Below are 18,218 nucleotides of genomic sequence, written 5' to 3'. Positions count from 1 at the left end.
TATATAGTATAGCCAGGATTATGATGTAGAAGTCCGGACTTACACTTTCTTATGCCACTTGTGTATTGAAATAACTGCAGCTCTTGTATTGACTTTATTTCTAGATGGAAATAAAAAATCAAGTGAGCATGCTGCACTTGCAGCATTGAGATCCTTAGATGTGTATGGGAACGGAGCATGAGAAAAATAAGTGCTGGTAAATGTTAGAGACTTAAGTAATTGAATTGGTGCTTTTCTTTGCGTGTTCATCTGATGGTAAAACTTTGAAAGGTGCCTGAGTAGTACAGTGGCTTCCAGCCAGTACTGAAACACAGGGTGTGGAGTCCCTCAGAAGTGTTGGTCCTTTGCTGTCTATATGATTTCTGAATATGGAGTGGAAGTACAGGCTTCATTTTAAATCTTAGTTCCCTCTTCTCGGTACCTGAAATTGCTTCTGGGTAGAGGCTGAGCAAAAGCACCAGCGTGGAGCATCAGACCTACAGTGGGGTCCCTGTGCTGTCAAACACACTTTGTGCAAGTGTTTCTGTGTCAGTGATATTTACAGAGCTTCAGGGCAGTTGGTGGTGGTTTGGCTACACTCTGTTCTCCCAAAGTCTGTTGGAATAGCAGTGGGACCGGTGTGCAAGGGCTTTGTAGCAAGTGCTGTATCAGGCTGCTGTGGAGGTCACTGTGCAGGCTCCAGCACCTGGAGAAAGGCTTTGCATCTTATAGTTGTGAAGCTCCTTCCTAGAGGGAGGAATTACCAGTTCTGCCTTTTTGCCCTATAATTTCCTTTGTCCTCTGTGCCCTGCATGAGTGCAAGGCTCAGTGCACAGTCTTGAAAAGTTAGGGGTTTATTTGAACCTCAGATTTCTGCAGAATGGCAAGATCTCTAAAAATAAGGCGTTTTGCAGATACAAAGTTACTTTCTGAATATAGCCCTAGGATACTTTTTAAAGTTTTATCCCTTTATTTTGAAATAAGTGTCCTGAAGCTTCTGTAATTTTGACTTCTGGGACTCTTAGTGGAGAACAGCTCCTCATACTGTGCCACAGAAACATTCTTTTATTTCGTGTGTTATTTTTAGTTAATGAATGTTTACACTGTGGTGCTGTCAGGACATGAACGATGGGCAGTGCCTTCATAATCATGGTTGTACGTGTGTGCTGTACCAACCACATCAGAATTACTCTGGATTACACCTGAGATATTTTGTGTGCAAAAACACTTGAGCCACCTCTGGTGGAGAGCTGATGGACATCTCGTTGAGAGGATCCAGTTAATTTGCTTTGTGCTTTAGTGATGGGCTTTGATACCTCTCTCACACACTCACGTTGCTGAAGGTGACACTGTGTATGTTGAAATAGGATTCACCAAAGCTGATTTCATATTTAAAAGGCTTTATGAATGGCAAGTCTAGAATTTCCTGTAGCTCCTTCTCGTTTCTAATTGGTAGTTTATATTAAAATATTTTAATAAATATGTAGCACTCATCCTAATCTATTAGAACTTTGCCTAATTTTCCCTTTTCTGATTCTTTAAAAATTCACTTGGTAATTTGTCTGCTTAGTGTGAAATGATTTCTCTCTTAACAGTGAGTTGTACATCTAAAAATTAAATTAAATTCCAGATTACTTCAGCACTCTATATGAACCTAAAACCTATTATTCTTAAGTATGGATAGGTTAGGTTCTTTTTCTTTCCCAAGAAACCATTAGTGCTCAGCAGACCAATGTTTTTTTGTTGTTTTTTTGAATTCTGGTTAAAAAGCCATATATTCCTGAATTAGTTCAAAACAGCACTAATTAATGGAGGCATCATTAGCAATTTTCAAGTGAAAATAAGACTGTGGACCTAAAATCTTAATAGACTAGCAGGTTTTTAAAATTAATATTACAGTTGATTAGTGTAAGTATTCATATAGTGTTAAGAGTCACAATGCTGTTGAAGAAATCGTCAATAATACAGGGATGGGTTTGAATCTTAAATTTTGCTAAAATGTGCATTGCCTTTTATTAGGAGCCACTTGCAGCTCAATGCTTTTCTTTGTGTAAGTCCTATCTTTTAATTTTGCTATTAGCAGTTAAAGATTTGTGTTTAGTTCACAAGGTATTTAAGCACAGGGTTCATTTCTTTTAGGAATTGTATTTTCCCAGTAGTTCTTTAAATAGTTTTAAAACTGAATGACAACCAAAAGGTCACAAAACTAATCTTTGTTTTTCTAGATATTACAATCACTTTCAGCACCTACAAAAAGTTTAGACCAACAAGTAAATCATAGCCAACAGGGACATCCAAATGTGGTGCTGTTTAGTCAAGTGAAACTAACACCAGAGACACATTTATTGCAGCAGTCACATCAAGCACAGCAGCAACAGCACCATCCTCTTTTACACCTTCAACCTCAACAACTCATGCAGCTCCAGCAGCAGCAGCAGCAGCAGCAGCAGCAACCCCAGATCCCCCAGCAGCCTTTCCAGCAGCAGCAGCCTCACCAGTTTCCCCAGCAGCAGCAAGTCCATCAGCAGCACCAGTTCTCCCAGCAGCAGCTCCAGTTCCCGCAGCAGCCGCTCCACGCGCAGCAGCAGCTGCACCGCCCTCCGCAGCAGCTCCAGTTCCAGCAGCAGCATGTGCTGCAGCAGCAGCTGCAACAGCTGCAGCAGCAGCAGCAACAGCTGCAACAGCTGCAGCAGCAGAACCTGCAGCAGCAGCAGCTGCAACAGCAACAGCTGCAACATCAGCAGCAGCAACTGCAGCAGCAGCACTTACAGCGACTGCACCAACAGCATCAGCAACAGCAGATGCAGAACCAGGCTGCACAGCACTTGACTCAGACACCTCAGGCACTACAGCATCAGCTTCCAGCCCAGCAGCCACAACACCACCAGCAGCAACAGCAACAACTGCAGCAGCAACCGCTTTTTGGGCACGATCCAGCAGTGGAGAGTTAGTAATTATTGCCTTCTGATCCTGGAAAAAAGTGGTGAATGACATGATGTGGGCTAGAATGTCGAAAAAGTAGTGCTGTGTTTGCAGGATGGGATTGTAAGAAATGCCATTCATGGCTCAGAATTGGTTTTACTAATTTTTAATACTTAAATAATAACTAAGGATGATCCGGCAATCTGAAAAGCATGAGAGTGCTGAGAACGTTCTCTTTTCAAATACATACACAAGTACATAAATTGCACTATCAGTACAGTGTTAGTCTGTGCACACTGTCATTGGTTTATGTTTTTATTTTCATTTGGAAGAGGGGAAGGGGGGGAGCTTTCCAGCAGAATAAGAACTGGAAAGACAGGTAAAATTTTGCAAATACTAGTAAATAATGAAGATTCAGTATCAGAAAGTTGTCACACATTGCTTTGAGTTCTGTCCATGCTAGTAGAACTGAAATTTTTTTTATTGTTTTGGCTATTCATAACTAATCTTTGTAAAAGAGGAAGTTGTCTTATGTTTTCCTTTTAGTGACCCTTCCTTCTGCCCCTTTAGCCTCCCGTCATCCAGGAAAAAAACCACCCAGAACAAAATCAATCCCCGGACTGAACTGTGCCTTTAAGGCTTTCAGCTTTGAAATGTTGTATCCTACTTTTTTCAAGGAAGTGCACTTTAAAATTGAATGAAGTTTATAACCTGGTAATAGGAAAAGCTTAGTGTAGCGAATATGTTCTGAGATTAACTCCTCAGACTTGTAAGTATTTAATTGTTTGTTCTTTTATGTGCCAAACTATTCCAGTTCCAGAAGAGTATTTCCTACTGGGCTGTGTCTTTGCAATTGCTGATTACCCAGAACAGATGTCTGACAAACAGCTGTTAGCGACCTGGAAACGGGTAAGATTCTGCTGTATTTTTAAAAAACTATAACATAATGTCATAGTGCCTAAATTTGAAAAGAAATCACTGGAAGTATGTCAGCACTGTTCACTTTTCTTAAGGCACCCTTTGGTGTAATTCTTCTGTTACAACCTAAAATCCATTTTTCAACTGCTGCTGACCAGAAAAAGTAATAAAAGTGCTTTAGGTGTGCAGCCTGGTTAAATTAAGTCTTCAGTCAGAACATGAGTTAAATAAGTTTCAGCCTTAATTATTTCCCAGTTATTTATGCTTTTAATCAGCTGTAATACAGCAAATGTAATATAGCATCACTATCTGTCTTTAACTTCATTGTATAAAAAGACTCTTTTTTGCATATAATTTTGGCATTTCTTAGCCTGTGAGGTATCCACCTGAGTGAATACGATGGAAGAATAGAGTGTTTCTATTTTTTTGCCAACTTCTATTTTTCAGAAAAATCTGATTGTATCCTTTCCTAAATAAGAGGACTTTGATGTTCTTCAGAAACTTCTGATGGATTTTATAGTTGAATTTTCCCTACAATTTTGCATAATCAAGTAAGCTGTTGACATTTCTAACAGCACTTGTGTTTATTGCTAAGATAGAATTGAATAGTTCATGAAAAATTGTTTAATAGTTATACTGCAAAAAAATAAAAAAGTGAGAATTTTTTTTGTTTATATATCTTTATTTTGCTTTTTTTTCTCCATTTATTCTAAAAAATAGACTTTTTGTTCAGAGAAAAGCTGCATATTTAATTTTGTTTTTTGTTTCCAAGAATGTTCTTAAGCTAGATAACAAACCTGGTTTTGGGGGGTAACTCTTCAGTGAAATGGTGCTAATGGTGGCAGTGTCCTAAAGAGTAGACTTTGATTTCAGACTTTTTGTTTTTTAAGGTAATTTAAAAATTGTTATACATTAGAAGCTCTGGGTTTGCTCTCTTGCCAGATCATCCAAGCACATGGTGGGACAGTGGACCCTACTCTGACAAGCAGATGTACTCACCTTCTCTGTGAAAGCCAAGTCAGTAACATGTATGCTCAGGTAAGCAAACTGGTAGCCTGTATTGGAGCATGCTTTCATTTTATTGCTGGAAAGTAATAAAATTCTCTGTGTGCTTCATGCTTAGATTGCAAGTACAAAGTTAAAAGTTTTTCTTTATGTGCTTTTTTATGATTTGTGGGTTTTGGTGTGCAAACTTTCGTAGTGCATGTAGCAGACTGATTCCACTAAAAAAGACTCTCTGAGAAGGAGGATCCTGAAAAAGTAGAGAAAAACAAACAATGAAAATCAAAGCTTTGAGTTATAAAAAAAGTGTAAAGTAAAATGAATGTGTCTTTTGGGTGTTAAAAGCTGTTTGTGTGTTCCCAGGCTTTAAGGGAAAGGAAGAGATGTATTACAGCACATTGGCTGAACGCAATCTTGAAGAAGAAAAAGATGGTCCCACCTCATCGAGCCCTTCATTTCCCAGTGGCATTTCCACCGGGAGGAAAGCCATGCTCTCAACATGTAAGAAGGAAAAGCTCACTTCTAAAGAATGCTTCCTTCATTGCCTGCTTCGTTACATGAGCAGTGTTAAAACAGAGCTAGAAAGTGCTCACTCAAAGCAAAATACACATTTCTTTTGCCTTGGAAGAAAAGCTTCTGTTAGTGTCTGGGTGCTGTGTTAATGTGGTTTGTGCTGCCAGGTGGTTTGAGTGCTTTGCAAGTCTCATTGAGCTCAGAGTGGTGAGGGGAAACACCTGCCTTTGTGAGTTACTCTCAGACACCAAGGGGCAAAGATTGCATGAGTGACACATAGCAAGATGGCAGGAATCCAAGCTGCATAGCTTTTTACTAACAGCACATCTAACAGTATGTGCTACCTCTACCATAACCCAGTATTCTGAGAGCGTTTTTTTGAGGGTTTTTGTTTTTCTGGGTCAATGCTTAGCAAATATCAAAAAAGGAAGCCCGTGCTGGTAATCAGAGAATAGGAAGCCACACTGCCAGTAGCCTGTGCAATGAGGAGACTGGGGAAGTGGAATTTTGTGGGGTTGAAAAACTTTAGTTCATTCAGATGCATCTTAAAATGCACTGTCCTGTATAAAACAAGGTGTCCAAAATTTGTCTTGGCACTGGATTTCTTCATACTGATGCAGACATACAGGATGATGGCCTGTTCAGAAAGACATAAAAAGTACAGATTTGGGAAAATCAGAATATAACAACATGCATGTGAACACAGTGGTTAGTAGTAAATGTAATATGTAATGTAATAAACATAATTTAAACAAAATTACTGTCGCCTTTTCCTAAAGAAAAGGAGAGAATGGTGAAAATGAAAACCTGGCAAGATTAAAAATAATGGAAGATGTGGAATTATAGTTCACCACCTATGATCAGCTGGCACAGTTTATTTGGCTTCATGGCAGAATAAAGCACAGCTTTCAGGAGATTTTAAAAAGTATAGTAGAGCAAGTAAGGGTAAGCATTTCTCTGCCTGAATATAAACAGCAGCAGAAGGAAGAGATGAGATATGTGAGAAGCAAATTAGCTCTGAGCTCTTTCCTAATAAAACTACAGTCTCTGTAAATGAGAAAAAGATGACCAGAAGAATGGAAATTATTCTTCCTGAGTCAGTACTGGTGCTAGAAACCTGAAATTTTTAAGTGTAAACAAATCACTTTTAAATTGTACTGTTTGTATACAGTATATGCTTATATGCCACACTTATGATACTCTGTATTTCACTGTAATGTAAAAATGTTAGTAATGGAAAAATCTTTTCCACGGGAGTGTTCTGTAAGTACTGTCCATGTTCAGGTGTTTATAACTGTCTCTCTCTGTCTGCAGATAATCTGTGTGACGGGATTTGTTGACAGTGACAGAGATGACCTCAAGCTGATGGCCTACCTAGCAGGTGCCAAGTACACGGGCTACCTGTGTCGCAGCAATACAGTTCTCATCTGCAAAGAGTAAGTGCTCTGTCAACAGTGCTCACCTTCTCAGCAGCCTGGTGCCAGGCAGTGCTTTTCTGGATGTGAGGTGATGGCTACAGCTCGTTGTAAGAGTGTTGATTTTAATCAATTCTGCAATTTGATAGCAATAAGCTTAGTGATGTTGTTCATTGAACTAAATTACAGCACATTATCTGATAAATTTGGCCTTCTGAAGACAGGCAAAAGTAATTTCTGATTTTGCTATTTTATAGTATTTCATAAGGGATGCCAACTCTTGCATCAACTATAAGTAAAATATGTATTTTTTTTTAAATGTTAGAGGAGGGAAAATGTAAATCCAGGTCTAACTTGATTCCATTTAGGGCAGAAATTCTCCTCTAATTGACTTGCTCTAGCACACAGAACAGAAGTATTTTTCAGACTATCTACTCTGTCACAGTTAGAGCAGATAACAGAAATTTTAGGTTTATTATTAGAAATTGGTGTTTCACCTATTTCCTTGCAATGCAATCCTTTCTCTTCACCTCTGAACACTAAGACCCAACGGGTTGAAGTACGAGAAAGCCAAGGAGTGGAGGATCCCGTGTGTGAACGCGCAGTGGCTCTGTGACATCCTGCTGGGAAACTTCGAGGCCTTGCGGCAGATCCAGCACAGCCGGTACACGGTGTTCAACCTCCAGGATCCGCTTTCTCCCAGTCAGCACCTAGTGCTCAACCTCCTGGGTGAGAGTTCCACTCACAAAATCCTGTGCCCTGTAGCATTTATAAGTGCCTGTTCAATCGATAGGAGTGTGTGTCCTCTGTTAAAATAACTTGGCAATGGTTTCATTTTTGTTCTCTACTCCATTCCACAGATGCTTGGAGAGTCCCACTAAAAGTGTCACCAGAACTTCTAATGGTATGTTGAATTATTGTATATATAGAGCTATTTTGATAAGATTCACTTCCTAGTGTTTTTAACGTGTGAACACGTGTATGTGGTGTGAGCAACATGTCACAGAGACTTACACAGACCTGTACTGAAGCTCCTGGTGGTACTTTCTGCTAATGTTCTCTCTATTTTATTTTGAGAAATCTGAGAAATAGTCTTTTGCAGAACTAAGAAATTGCAGTGGGTGTACAAAACAAAGTTGCCGTTGAGACATCTTGGGCTAGTGCTTCACTCTTCAGTTGCTACATCAGACCTCTAGAAAGGGCTTAGCATTTTTTTGAGTCAGTACCTAACACTGTGAAAATGAGACCACATAAAGGTTTTTAAGACAGAACACCCGAAATCAGTAAGAATTTTGTTAAATACTGATGAAGTTTAAAAAAAAATGGATAATGTAAATTAATGGTGGAACTACTTTATTTTAGAATTTAAGCTTATACCGTGCATTAAAAAGTGTCCTGAAATAGTGGACATGAACAAAGAAGAATTGTAACTTAAAAAAGATACAAGACATTTAATTTTTGTCATGTAGGGTATCTGTGAAACATGCAAAACATGAGATGGGTGTAAGAGATGAGATGGAAACTGCAGCTTGTTCTGAATATGTAGAAAACTACTTCAGCTTTTGTATTGTAAATTTTCCCATTTCAGATTTATACTTGATATCTTTTTCCAGTGTGCCTTCATGTAGATGGATCCCAGCTTAGGCTGGTGAACTTTCAGTTCATTTGTACAGCAGGTGGCTGTCAGATAACATTTTATATTGCACGAAAACATTTTGCCATACCTCTGGTATGGTGGATCACTTGTATCTCTAGTCACTCTGTAAACTCTTTAGAAAAGAGGTGCTTAGTAACTCTTATAACTTAATTTGTACTAATGCTTTAAATGGAAATTCAGCACACTGTTGCTTTAATACCTTTCAGCTTTATAAACAGCCACTAATGTAGTCCTGACCATAAGTTTAAAACATTTTTCTTACAGACCCCTGTGGAATTGTTTTGTGGCCCCATAGGAAACTAATTTTTAAAAAACTAAATGCTTTTAAAAATTTGTGTTCTTCATATTTTCCTGAAGAAGAATACATTTTACTGTGTCAAGATAAAAAATCCTTGAGGAGATTCAGTATGCACTATTAGTATTTAAAATAGCTTTTAACTAACTCTGATTTGAGTTTATTAACCACCACCCTTTGCATCCACACTACAGTTGAGCTCATTTTAAAACTGTACACATGCCTTCCTTGGGGGGGTCAGTCAGACCATGTAGTGGTCAATGTCTTGTCTTGTGTAGCCAATGGAGAGACCTTAGGGGTCAGATGCCTAATTTAGTACCTCCTCTTCTCTATTTACTATATGAGGACCCTTCTTGTCCATGTGAAGTGGGAATGTTGTAACTTAGATTGAAAGGGACTTCTGGTGACAATCCTGTCCAGCTGCCCTCAGGGTGCCTGCTCAGGAAGAATATGGTTTGGAAATAGAAAATACTGGACATGTGGAAATGCCAGACAAGGTACTTCACTGCCTTCACTGTAGGCATTTCTATTTGTCCTGGGATTTGGGGTCCTCTTGTGAGGACAGCTCTCTTGTCAGACAGAGTTGATGCCACCTACCTCTTGCATTTTCATGGTTGAAATGTCTATCAAAAAGTGGATGTGTGCACTGTTCTTTCCAGCTGCTCATACTAGCAGTTGTCTGGCATAAAAATGCCTGTCCCTGAGAGCAGGGAACAAACCCCTGTGGCCTCTTCGTCCCAGAGGAACATCCTCACAGTAAGGCTGGAACAATGGTGCCTGTCTTTTGTGGTCCTGTACCCTTAGCATTCCTAATTAAGTATCAGGTGTCGATTTGAAGGTTAAAAAGGAATAGATGTCACACACTCCTCACCTGGGAGCTGTGGTTTCAAGTTTCCCAGGCCAAGGAGAGCCTAAAAGCTGCACATCTTTACCCTGGGCACATGCTCTAGAGGCTGATCTGGTACTGGGGAGGTGGGAGTGTCTATCCTGCTTTTGTTTATGTAGTTAGGGAACATGAGTTTAAAACAGGGTTTTTTTTTAATATTACCACTCCGTGATATTTAGCACCAGGAAGAACATTGTGGTCTTCGTGTATTTAACAAATGGGCAGGCTTTTCAGTCTCCTTCTCATTTAATTCATTGGGTTTTCCATTTATGTTTGTCTGTGTTATTTAAAAGAAAAAAAGTCCCACAGTATTTTATGTGGTGTACACTTACATGGTTACTTGGGTTTGTGGAGAAGCTTTGGTCAACACCCAGCTTTGCTCTGGGGCAGGTTGTGTAAGCAGCAGGTGCACCATGTGTTCATGTCATTTTCATTTGTTTAATTGTCTTTAATATAGTCTAAAATATGGTTGTGCAGCTTTCCTCTTTCACAGTAGAAGTTGGTTTCCCTGCTCAATTCAGATATAAACATGCACATGGTCTGATTTCAGGGGGTGAGGTTGCCTTTGAAACCAAAGCAAAATGAATCCAGTCTTCAGCCGTCTTCCAAAAGAGCAAGGTAAGAATAGAGAGCAGTCAATGCCCATAGTCCTTAATTGACTTTTCCTTGGAAGTTTCAGCTGGCCATCAGCTGCTTCCAGCCTGTGGGCTACTCATTGAAATAACTTATCAGTGTTTTTTGTATGTTGCCAGCCACTCAACTGGCAGGAATAAAACAATAACTAGAGCGTGAAGTAGTAAGAGAAGTGGGAGAGAACAGAAACAGGAGGATTTGCCCTGTTCTCAGCATGGTGATTTTTATTTCAGAAAAAATCCTGCCTAGTTCTCATTCATCTGGGTCATTCCATTGGTAAAAATTGCAAGAGTGTGCTTGTTTGATTTCAAAATTGTAATTACACAGCTTTGGGCCCAAACATCACATTGTGCTGTATTTCCTGTATTTTGCAGGATTGAAGACCTGCCACCACCTACTAAAAAACTCACCCCCGAGCTGACACCAATGGTGCTCTTCACAGGATTTGAACCTATGCAAGTGCAACAGTACATTAAGGTAACTTTCAGGCTTATCTCTTGTGAACTACGTTGAAACATTTGATAATTTTTTTGTTGATGTTGAATTTTTGCTAAGACTTGATTAGCATACATCTAGTGGATAAAACCCGTACTGATTGGGCCTAGGTTAAAGTTTGTGAAATGAGTTTATGTGAAATGAGTTTTATTTGTTCTGCTTTAGTTAACTACTTCATACTAATGTGCTACTTGCTTTTACTTTCTGTATGATTGCTTTAAAAAGCAAGAAAGCCCTTTATACATTTGTTTTTAAATCATCAAACTTCATTACCAAAGTGGATAAGACCCAAGTTTATTCTAGTGGAGTTGCTATCTGTATTGCCAAATGCTTCAAAGAAAGCTGATAACAAAGCTTATGGCAGGTGTGAGAGAAGTTCCTACTGAGGTTCCCTAATAAAGCTGTCCCAAAATTTAACTCTAAATAATATACAGCATTCAGATAATGAGAAGTAAGTGAGGCCTAGTTTGAGTCCACTACATTTCTTAGAAATATGCACCACTTTGGTGTGCTCAAAAATATCTAATACTTTCTTTATTACACTTAAACTTTTCTTTCTTTAAAGTAGTTGGACTTGGGAGTTTTTTTTCCCCTTGCAGTGTTTACATTTGAAGTTTGATATGAAATATTTTGGGTTAGAAAATATTTTTCAGTGTATCCCATGAAGTTCCAGTGTCAGCTCCTCACTTTTGGTCATGTTGGTACCAGGTTAATTATATAGAGAATCTGTTTTGGTAACATCTGTTATGGCTCACAAATATCAAAAATTAACTTCAGCCTCAAGGCTTGTGAAGTTGAATCTAAACCTGGCAGTGCTGATGCCATCAAGATTTTGCAGGGTTTGGAGTTGGATACCTCTCATCTTCTTGAGATGGAGGGGCAGGGCAGTATTTTTACCTGTGTGCCCAAAGGGTTCCTTGCATGTCAGAATGGAAATCTTGCAGGATCTGCACTCATAAGTGTTTGAGGTGAACATAGGAATAGCAGCCTTTACCATTTATAGGGTGCAAGTGTACTGTTCATACATGCCCTGAAGGAAATAAATAGTGGAGAGGTTGAGTCACTGAATAATACTTTTGTGTGTCATCTTTATGCAAACCATCAAAGCAAGCACTGTAAAGAAAAGCTTAAAGCACTGTCCCTGTCTATCCTGTGTGTTCATCATTATCAGTGCAGGAGAGTACACAGGGCTGCCACAGACCTCTCAGGGCTTCCAATACACCCCTTAGGCTTTCTTGCTTGGGGGACTCCCAATGCCTGATAAAACAGAATCACCCTAGTATGTTAAGTATTTATACTTTAAGATATTGGTGGGGTTTCTATTTATTTGTGCAAAACGTTTGCCGTAGAAAATCAGAAATCCATGGTGCATAGTTACTAAAGCTGTCCAAATATTTTTTTCATATTTAAAATTTTTAAAAGGGAAGCATTCTGTCTCTTAACACCCATGGTAATCTGATGTGCCTCACCAGGTGATTTGCTTTATTTTTAATCCCTTCAGATAATGACTGTCTTAACTGACAAGATAGCAACTATGATGTATTAGGTTGGGTTTGGTAGTTTAAACCAAGGAAAAAGGAATAGTTGCTCAGTATTGTAAAAAATACATTGGGGAACTAGTGTATTTAAAGAATATGTGTTTTGCATGAGATGCTTTTCAAAGAAAAGACTAACAAAATGAAGTTTGCTGTAGCTACAGCATTTATTATACCTTCCACAGAAAAGAGCAAACTTATTAAATACTCTGCTTACTTCAATTCAGTACTATGTTTCACTTAAAAAAGATTTTCATTTGTAACTTACAGTTTTTAACTTGCTTAAAAAAAGCAAAACCCAAAATCAAAAAACTGCAGAAGTAGGAAATAGCTTTCAGTCTTGCCAGGTGATATTTATGTCTGGAAATACCTGGATTTTCAGTGGCTGTAAATTCTGTCAGAATTAATCAACTTTAGTAAAGCAATGACTGTAACACAGAAATCTATATTTACTGTTTCATTAGGAGCTCGGTTTTATTTGATGGTGATGTTATGATTTTTTATTTACGTTTTTCCTCAACTTTTATTTTACAACTCTTTCCTTTTAATTTGTGTTTGGTACAACTTTCAGAAACTGTATATCCTTGGAGGTGAAGTAGCAGACTCTGCCCAGAAATGTACCCATCTAATTGCCAGTAAAGTGACCCGAACTGTCAAGTTCTTGACAGCAATTTCTGTAGTCAAGCACATAGTAACTCCAGAGTGGTTAGAAGAGTGTTTCAAATGCCAGAAATTTGTTGGTAAGTTAAATTAGTATCAACTCTTATAGTAAACTTACTGTTCATTGACGTATTTAAATATACTTCGCTGTTTCAACTTCAGTGTTTCTTACTGGTTTTCTAAAGAGTTCAGTTTTTAAAAGCAGAGATTTTAATTCTACAGCAGGTCTGTCACTGTTCACACCTCTTGAAGAATGTTGTGCAATGTTTTTAAATAATTATATCAGCAGCTAGTTTGTATTCCACTTGAGTTATAAGGTTATGTTAGTATGGCTGGGTAAAGCTGTGGCTTGATTTTTTTTTTTAAACAAGTTGTCTTTCAACAGAACGTTTTGTTTCATTTAGTTTTCATTGGATTTGATACAGTCTCTTTACCTTAAATGAAAGAAAACATACTTAAAAGGTTTTCTTTAGGATGATTAAATATTGGATGTTGTTAAACCTTGTATTTCTTTCTTATGTAGCCAGTTTGTAGATTTTTACCTGTAGTTGCATTATTTAGCTTTCTTAAAAGCTGATTATTTGGTTTATGACTGTTTTGTGCTTTTTATATAATTTGTTTGTAAGAAGAAAATATATAACATCACTACTTAACCATCATAAAGACTTAAATCTATAGATAATTAGCTAATAAAACCAGCAAACATTTTTATAAATCTCAAGAAGGCAATTTGCTTACCTCAGCATCAGTGAACTGAGAAATCAATTCATTTGAAAGCTATTTTAGAAGATGAAGAAAGTCAGGGAATTTAGGATGACTGTTCTGATCTAGTACTTAAAGTACTTCACTTGTCTGTTGAAATTGAGTTGATTTGTAGCTCATGGGCTGCCTCCAGTTTTGTACCTGCTACAAGATGGAAAATGTAGCAATTGTTTACAAAACTTGTCCTGCTAGTTTCCTTTGTCTTTTGGAGGAGTATTAACACCATCTCTTGCAGGTCATCAGAATTACCCTTGGAAAGACCAATTTGTTCTCCATATAAAAATACATTTTTTCTTTATTCTTTGAGCTTAGGGATTTTGAGTTGAGTTGGATTTAGAAATGTGTTTGACATAGATTTTCGTGGAAAGATAAAGACTGAAATGCTATCCCTAATAAAAACTGAAAAAATTGGCTGAATAACAGGGCAAGTGAAAGAAGTGGGAAAATTTCTGGGCTCTCATAGGTTGTCACAGTAATTTGAACTTAATTATTCTGCTCTTTTGTTTGCAAAGACTCAACAAATAAAAGCTGCAGGTTCCTCCAAAGTTAGAAAAAGGGACTTGATAGGACAGTGGTTGTTGTTAGGTATGCAAGTGTAAAACAGTTTAGTTCTGCAGGTAACTGGGGGTCATCGTTATAAAGTGCATAATAAAAGGGGGTATTGTAATCATGTTAAAATTATAGTATGTTTTCCATTCAGAGCCACCCTGACCCCCACAGTCACATCTGGGTCACATGAATGTTTGTGCTTTGTGTGTTACATCCTCAGTCTTTCTTTTTCAGATGAGCAGAACTTTGTGCTCAGAGATGCTGAAGCTGAGGTGCTTTTCTGCTTTAGTTTAGAGGAGTCTCTAAAGAGAGCACAAGTAGCTCCACTGTTCAAGGTATGCAGTTTAACGTGACATTTAAATACTTGGAGTTTTTCAGCCTGGTTGTTTCAGCATTGGGACCACAGGTTTTATATCTGAAGGCAATAAAACAGACTGGTGTATAACAGGAAGCATTTGTTGTAAATTTTATTTTTGACTTTATGTTTATTTCCTGCCTGAGCATCATTGGAGTGGATATAAGTGGAGTGACTGGATCCTGGTGGTGTGAACAAAACATGCTCAACTTATTAACAGTATTTGTTCCCTTACAAAATTTATAACATTGCTCTATTACTTATGAAAAGCCACCTATGGAAGGAACCTTCTTTCTTTTCTCTTTTCTTTTTTACACCAGCCTGGTAGTCAGAGCACTTGCCCATGAAAATGGGAGTCTGAGAGTGAGTTTGCACTTCAGTCTCAGGCAGTTCTGGTCTGATTATTCTTGGAGACACCACTTTCCACCAGGCTGTTTGCTGGGATGGTGCAAGATGTTTTCATGCCCCTGGTTAAAATTACGTTGCAGTGCAGAGAGGTCTCTGGAGATCTGAGCTGCTAGAGATCCTTCAGCCAAACTGAATTTCAGACTGTTTATTGAGGCAAACCACCTAAAAAGGGTATTTTTTCAACCTGTAATGAGTAAGAATCTCCATCTTTTATTAAGTTTGAATGCTATGTTTTGCTCAGTTTTGCAATGTAATAGTAAGGCTTTTTCTATTTTTTTTATTCCTAGCTGGTAAGCAGAGATAATCTACTTTATGATTTGATCACCTGTAGCAGTCTGAGCAAAGCAGTAGGATAATTTTTGTCAGGAAGTAATAAATTGGCTGTTAGTTGAAAGGTAAAAGTTCTTTTGTAACACTTGAGATGTCCCTGTGCTTGAAGAACAAAGGAGCATTGTTGTTCTTATGTGTCTTACCATGTGCAGTTACTTTTGGTTTGGGGTTTTTTTTTTTGGAACCATAGTGGTCATTTGAAGGTTTCCTGGTTGTTATTTTGCAGTTATTGAAATGGGAACACCTATACTTTCAAATTTATCAAAACTGTGGGTTTGCCCCTCCAGGGGAAAACATCAGAGGCAATTAAGGACAACTCACCAGCTGATGAATCTGTGTCCATAAGCCTCATAGCGAACCCCAGCTTACAAAGCCTGCCCTGTGGTTGTGTAAGAGAGGATTCACATGACAATAAAACTTCATGTGTTGCACAAATCAGTTAACAAAATAATGTTTTTTCTTGTTCTTCTTTTCCTCTTTTTAGGGAAAATATTTTTACATTACACCTGGAATTTGTCCCAGTCTTTCCACCATGAAAGCTATTGTGGAGTGTGCAGGAGGAAAAGTATTATCTAAACAGCCTTCTTTTCGGAAACTCATGGAGCATAAGCAGAATAAGGTGTGTTGAGTGTTGCTTTCTAAAATTTACTGGCAATACCTTCCTGTGTCACTCTGACCTTACCATTAGTTTCTTTTGTTTAGAGTTTGCCGGAGATAATCTTGATTTCCTGTGAAAATGACCTACATTTATGTCGAGAATATTTCGCAAGGGGCATAGGTATGTGGAAGCTTTCGTTGTAATTCCAGTAGCATAGCTGTTATGTTGGGTTTTTTTCCTTTTTTACAGTTATTATTATATGAGTATGGAGATTCTTGAAGCTTTCAGATAATAATAGAGGAATATGTGGACTATCCTGCAAACCAGGGAGAAATCCGAGCCCAGCTGTTTGTTAGGTATTTTTATTGGAGTTATTGTATAGGCAGGTCACTGTGAATCTCTGGAAGAGTAGGATTGAACCTGGGGCTTCAGTCCTGTGTGAGACAAAATTACCTGTTCTGTGCTTTAAGCCCAGAAGGCAACTAAGTAACATCCCCTGGCTCCCTCTCCCCCAACGCTAGAGAGAAAGAGAATTGAAAAAAAAAAAGTAAACATCATGGGTTAAGATAGAACAGTTTAATAATTGAAACAAGATAAGATAATATGCTACTAATACTAATGACAATAGTGGCCCCTCCTGACACATCTGCAGAAGGAGGCAGAATGTCTGTGTAGGGTGTAAACTTACATTTTTGATATTTCCAGATGTCCACAATGCTGAGTTTGTCCTGACTGGAGTACTTACTCAAACACTGGATTATGAATCATATCCTTTTTGTGTGAAGACTTTCTGCTGCTTAGGGAAGAGTGGTTTACTAGAAGTTTTTTAAATGAGGAACAAATTAATTATAATTTTTTAGGATATATAGTGTTTACTTGATAGGAGAGTAGTTTAACACCCAAACCCCTAGTTTAAATTCAAAATGGAATTACTTTTTGATAGGAAATACTTCAGGGGAGGTGGGAGGCAGGGTTGTCATAAAGGAATAGGGGTGAAATATTGGGCAACAGGGAAAAAAACTTGTCACTAAGGAAAATACTTGTCAGGAGTTACTTCAGATGAGGAAAATAATTTTTTACTGAAGAAAATTATAGACCCTGTTTGATAATTGCAGTGGGGGGACCAGTAAGGCCTCTGTGTCATTATAAAAGTTGTATTTTGCAGTCATTTCTTACAGTTGTTCTTTCTTAACAAGCATACATATAAATTTACTTGATGGATAGTAAAATGCCTTACTGCTTCGGAATCCTTGGAGCCTTATATCTAGCTGTTCAGCCATTGTACAAAGCAACTAGAACTTCCTGTGGATGCTGTTTTCCAGCTGTTTTTTCCTAGGGATGATGAGTGGTTTAAAGCAGGAAAGCAAAAATAAACTGCATCTTTTTTAGGATGTGTAATTTTATTATGCTGAAACATAATTTACTATGTTTTGTATTATACTACCATTTTAAAAGAGCCCATTTTAGGTATCATGATTAGCCCGTTTTTAAGCATTTTAAAATAAATTATGGTACTTCAGCCAAAAGTGTAATTTGGATGTAAAAATGAAAGGGCTTGCTATCTATTAAATTATGGATGTCGAAGATGAAAATGTTTTGTACTTTATTTTTATTTCTTATACTCTATTTTCTTTTATATTGATATTTTGCCCACATTTGAAATAAATGTACTTTTAAATGTTTTACTCTATATTTTAGTGGTTGTTCATTTTTTTGAATACTGTGCAGCAATGGCACTCTGGTAAGAGTAAATTACTCAAATCTTTTTCCAAGGAATGTGAAATTATTTTAAGCTTATTTTACCAGATATGTTTTAATATATGAATCCCAGTGCTTTAAAGGGAAATAGTTGTAAATGTATATATGTGTTTTTACTGAGGCAAAGAAGCAGCTTGAAGGAAGGAGAAACTACAACCCTGCCTATTACACTGTTGTGATAACTTTTTGTTTGTATAGTGAGTTTTACTAAATAAATATTAAAAAAATCAGTCTCCTGAATCTATATTCAGTTGTATTTTCTACAACACACAACAGTTCTAATAATCTGACTTGACCATTTTTATCAGTTTAGACTCCAGTAGATAAAAAAAGTGATCCTGAAAGCATTTATTCTCTGATCAGCAAGGCTTTCAGCTCTGATGCCCTACGGACAACTGAGTATCTGCACTCACTCATCATGGAAATTGCTCATTTCAAATCTCTCTTTTGTGCCATGACCTAAAGTGTAAATCCAGCTGGTGCTGGACACTGATTCTTCTGCCTTTCTCCCAGTGCCTCAGTTCAAGAAAGAGCTTAAGTGAGTGACA

The 18,218-nt window shown here is 37.8% G+C and overlaps 1 protein-coding gene across 1 annotated transcript in view; it reads left to right on the top strand.

Annotated features, from left to right (window-relative positions):
- PAXIP1 (PAX interacting protein 1) overlaps window positions 1–17,878 on the top strand; it is a 32,924-nt gene extending 15,046 nt beyond the window's left edge. The window contains exons 7-21 of the mRNA XM_018084954.3: window positions 2,205–2,925; window positions 3,716–3,810; window positions 4,762–4,857; window positions 5,185–5,322; window positions 6,649–6,770; window positions 7,294–7,478; window positions 7,610–7,653; window positions 10,138–10,205; window positions 10,595–10,697; window positions 12,822–12,990; window positions 14,456–14,556; window positions 15,799–15,933; window positions 16,017–16,092; window positions 16,618–16,678; window positions 17,114–17,878. Of these exons, the coding sequence (XP_017940443.3) occupies window positions 2,205–2,925; window positions 3,716–3,810; window positions 4,762–4,857; window positions 5,185–5,322; window positions 6,649–6,770; window positions 7,294–7,478; window positions 7,610–7,653; window positions 10,138–10,205; window positions 10,595–10,697; window positions 12,822–12,990; window positions 14,456–14,556; window positions 15,799–15,933; window positions 16,017–16,092; window positions 16,618–16,678; window positions 17,114–17,129 (2,130 nt within the window). The 3' untranslated portion in view covers window positions 17,130–17,878. The remainder of the gene's footprint in view (window positions 1–2,204; window positions 2,926–3,715; window positions 3,811–4,761; window positions 4,858–5,184; window positions 5,323–6,648; window positions 6,771–7,293; window positions 7,479–7,609; window positions 7,654–10,137; window positions 10,206–10,594; window positions 10,698–12,821; window positions 12,991–14,455; window positions 14,557–15,798; window positions 15,934–16,016; window positions 16,093–16,617; window positions 16,679–17,113) is intronic.
- The last annotated feature ends 340 nt before the right edge of the window (window positions 17,879–18,218 follow it).

Source organism: Manacus vitellinus, unplaced genomic scaffold (assembly GCF_001715985.3).
Source record: "Manacus vitellinus isolate BGI_N305 unplaced genomic scaffold, ASM171598v3 scaffold_79_pilon, whole genome shotgun sequence".
NCBI classification, from domain to species: domain Eukaryota; kingdom Metazoa; phylum Chordata; class Aves; order Passeriformes; family Pipridae; genus Manacus; species Manacus vitellinus.
This window is presented reverse-complemented; position numbering and strand designations above follow the sequence as displayed.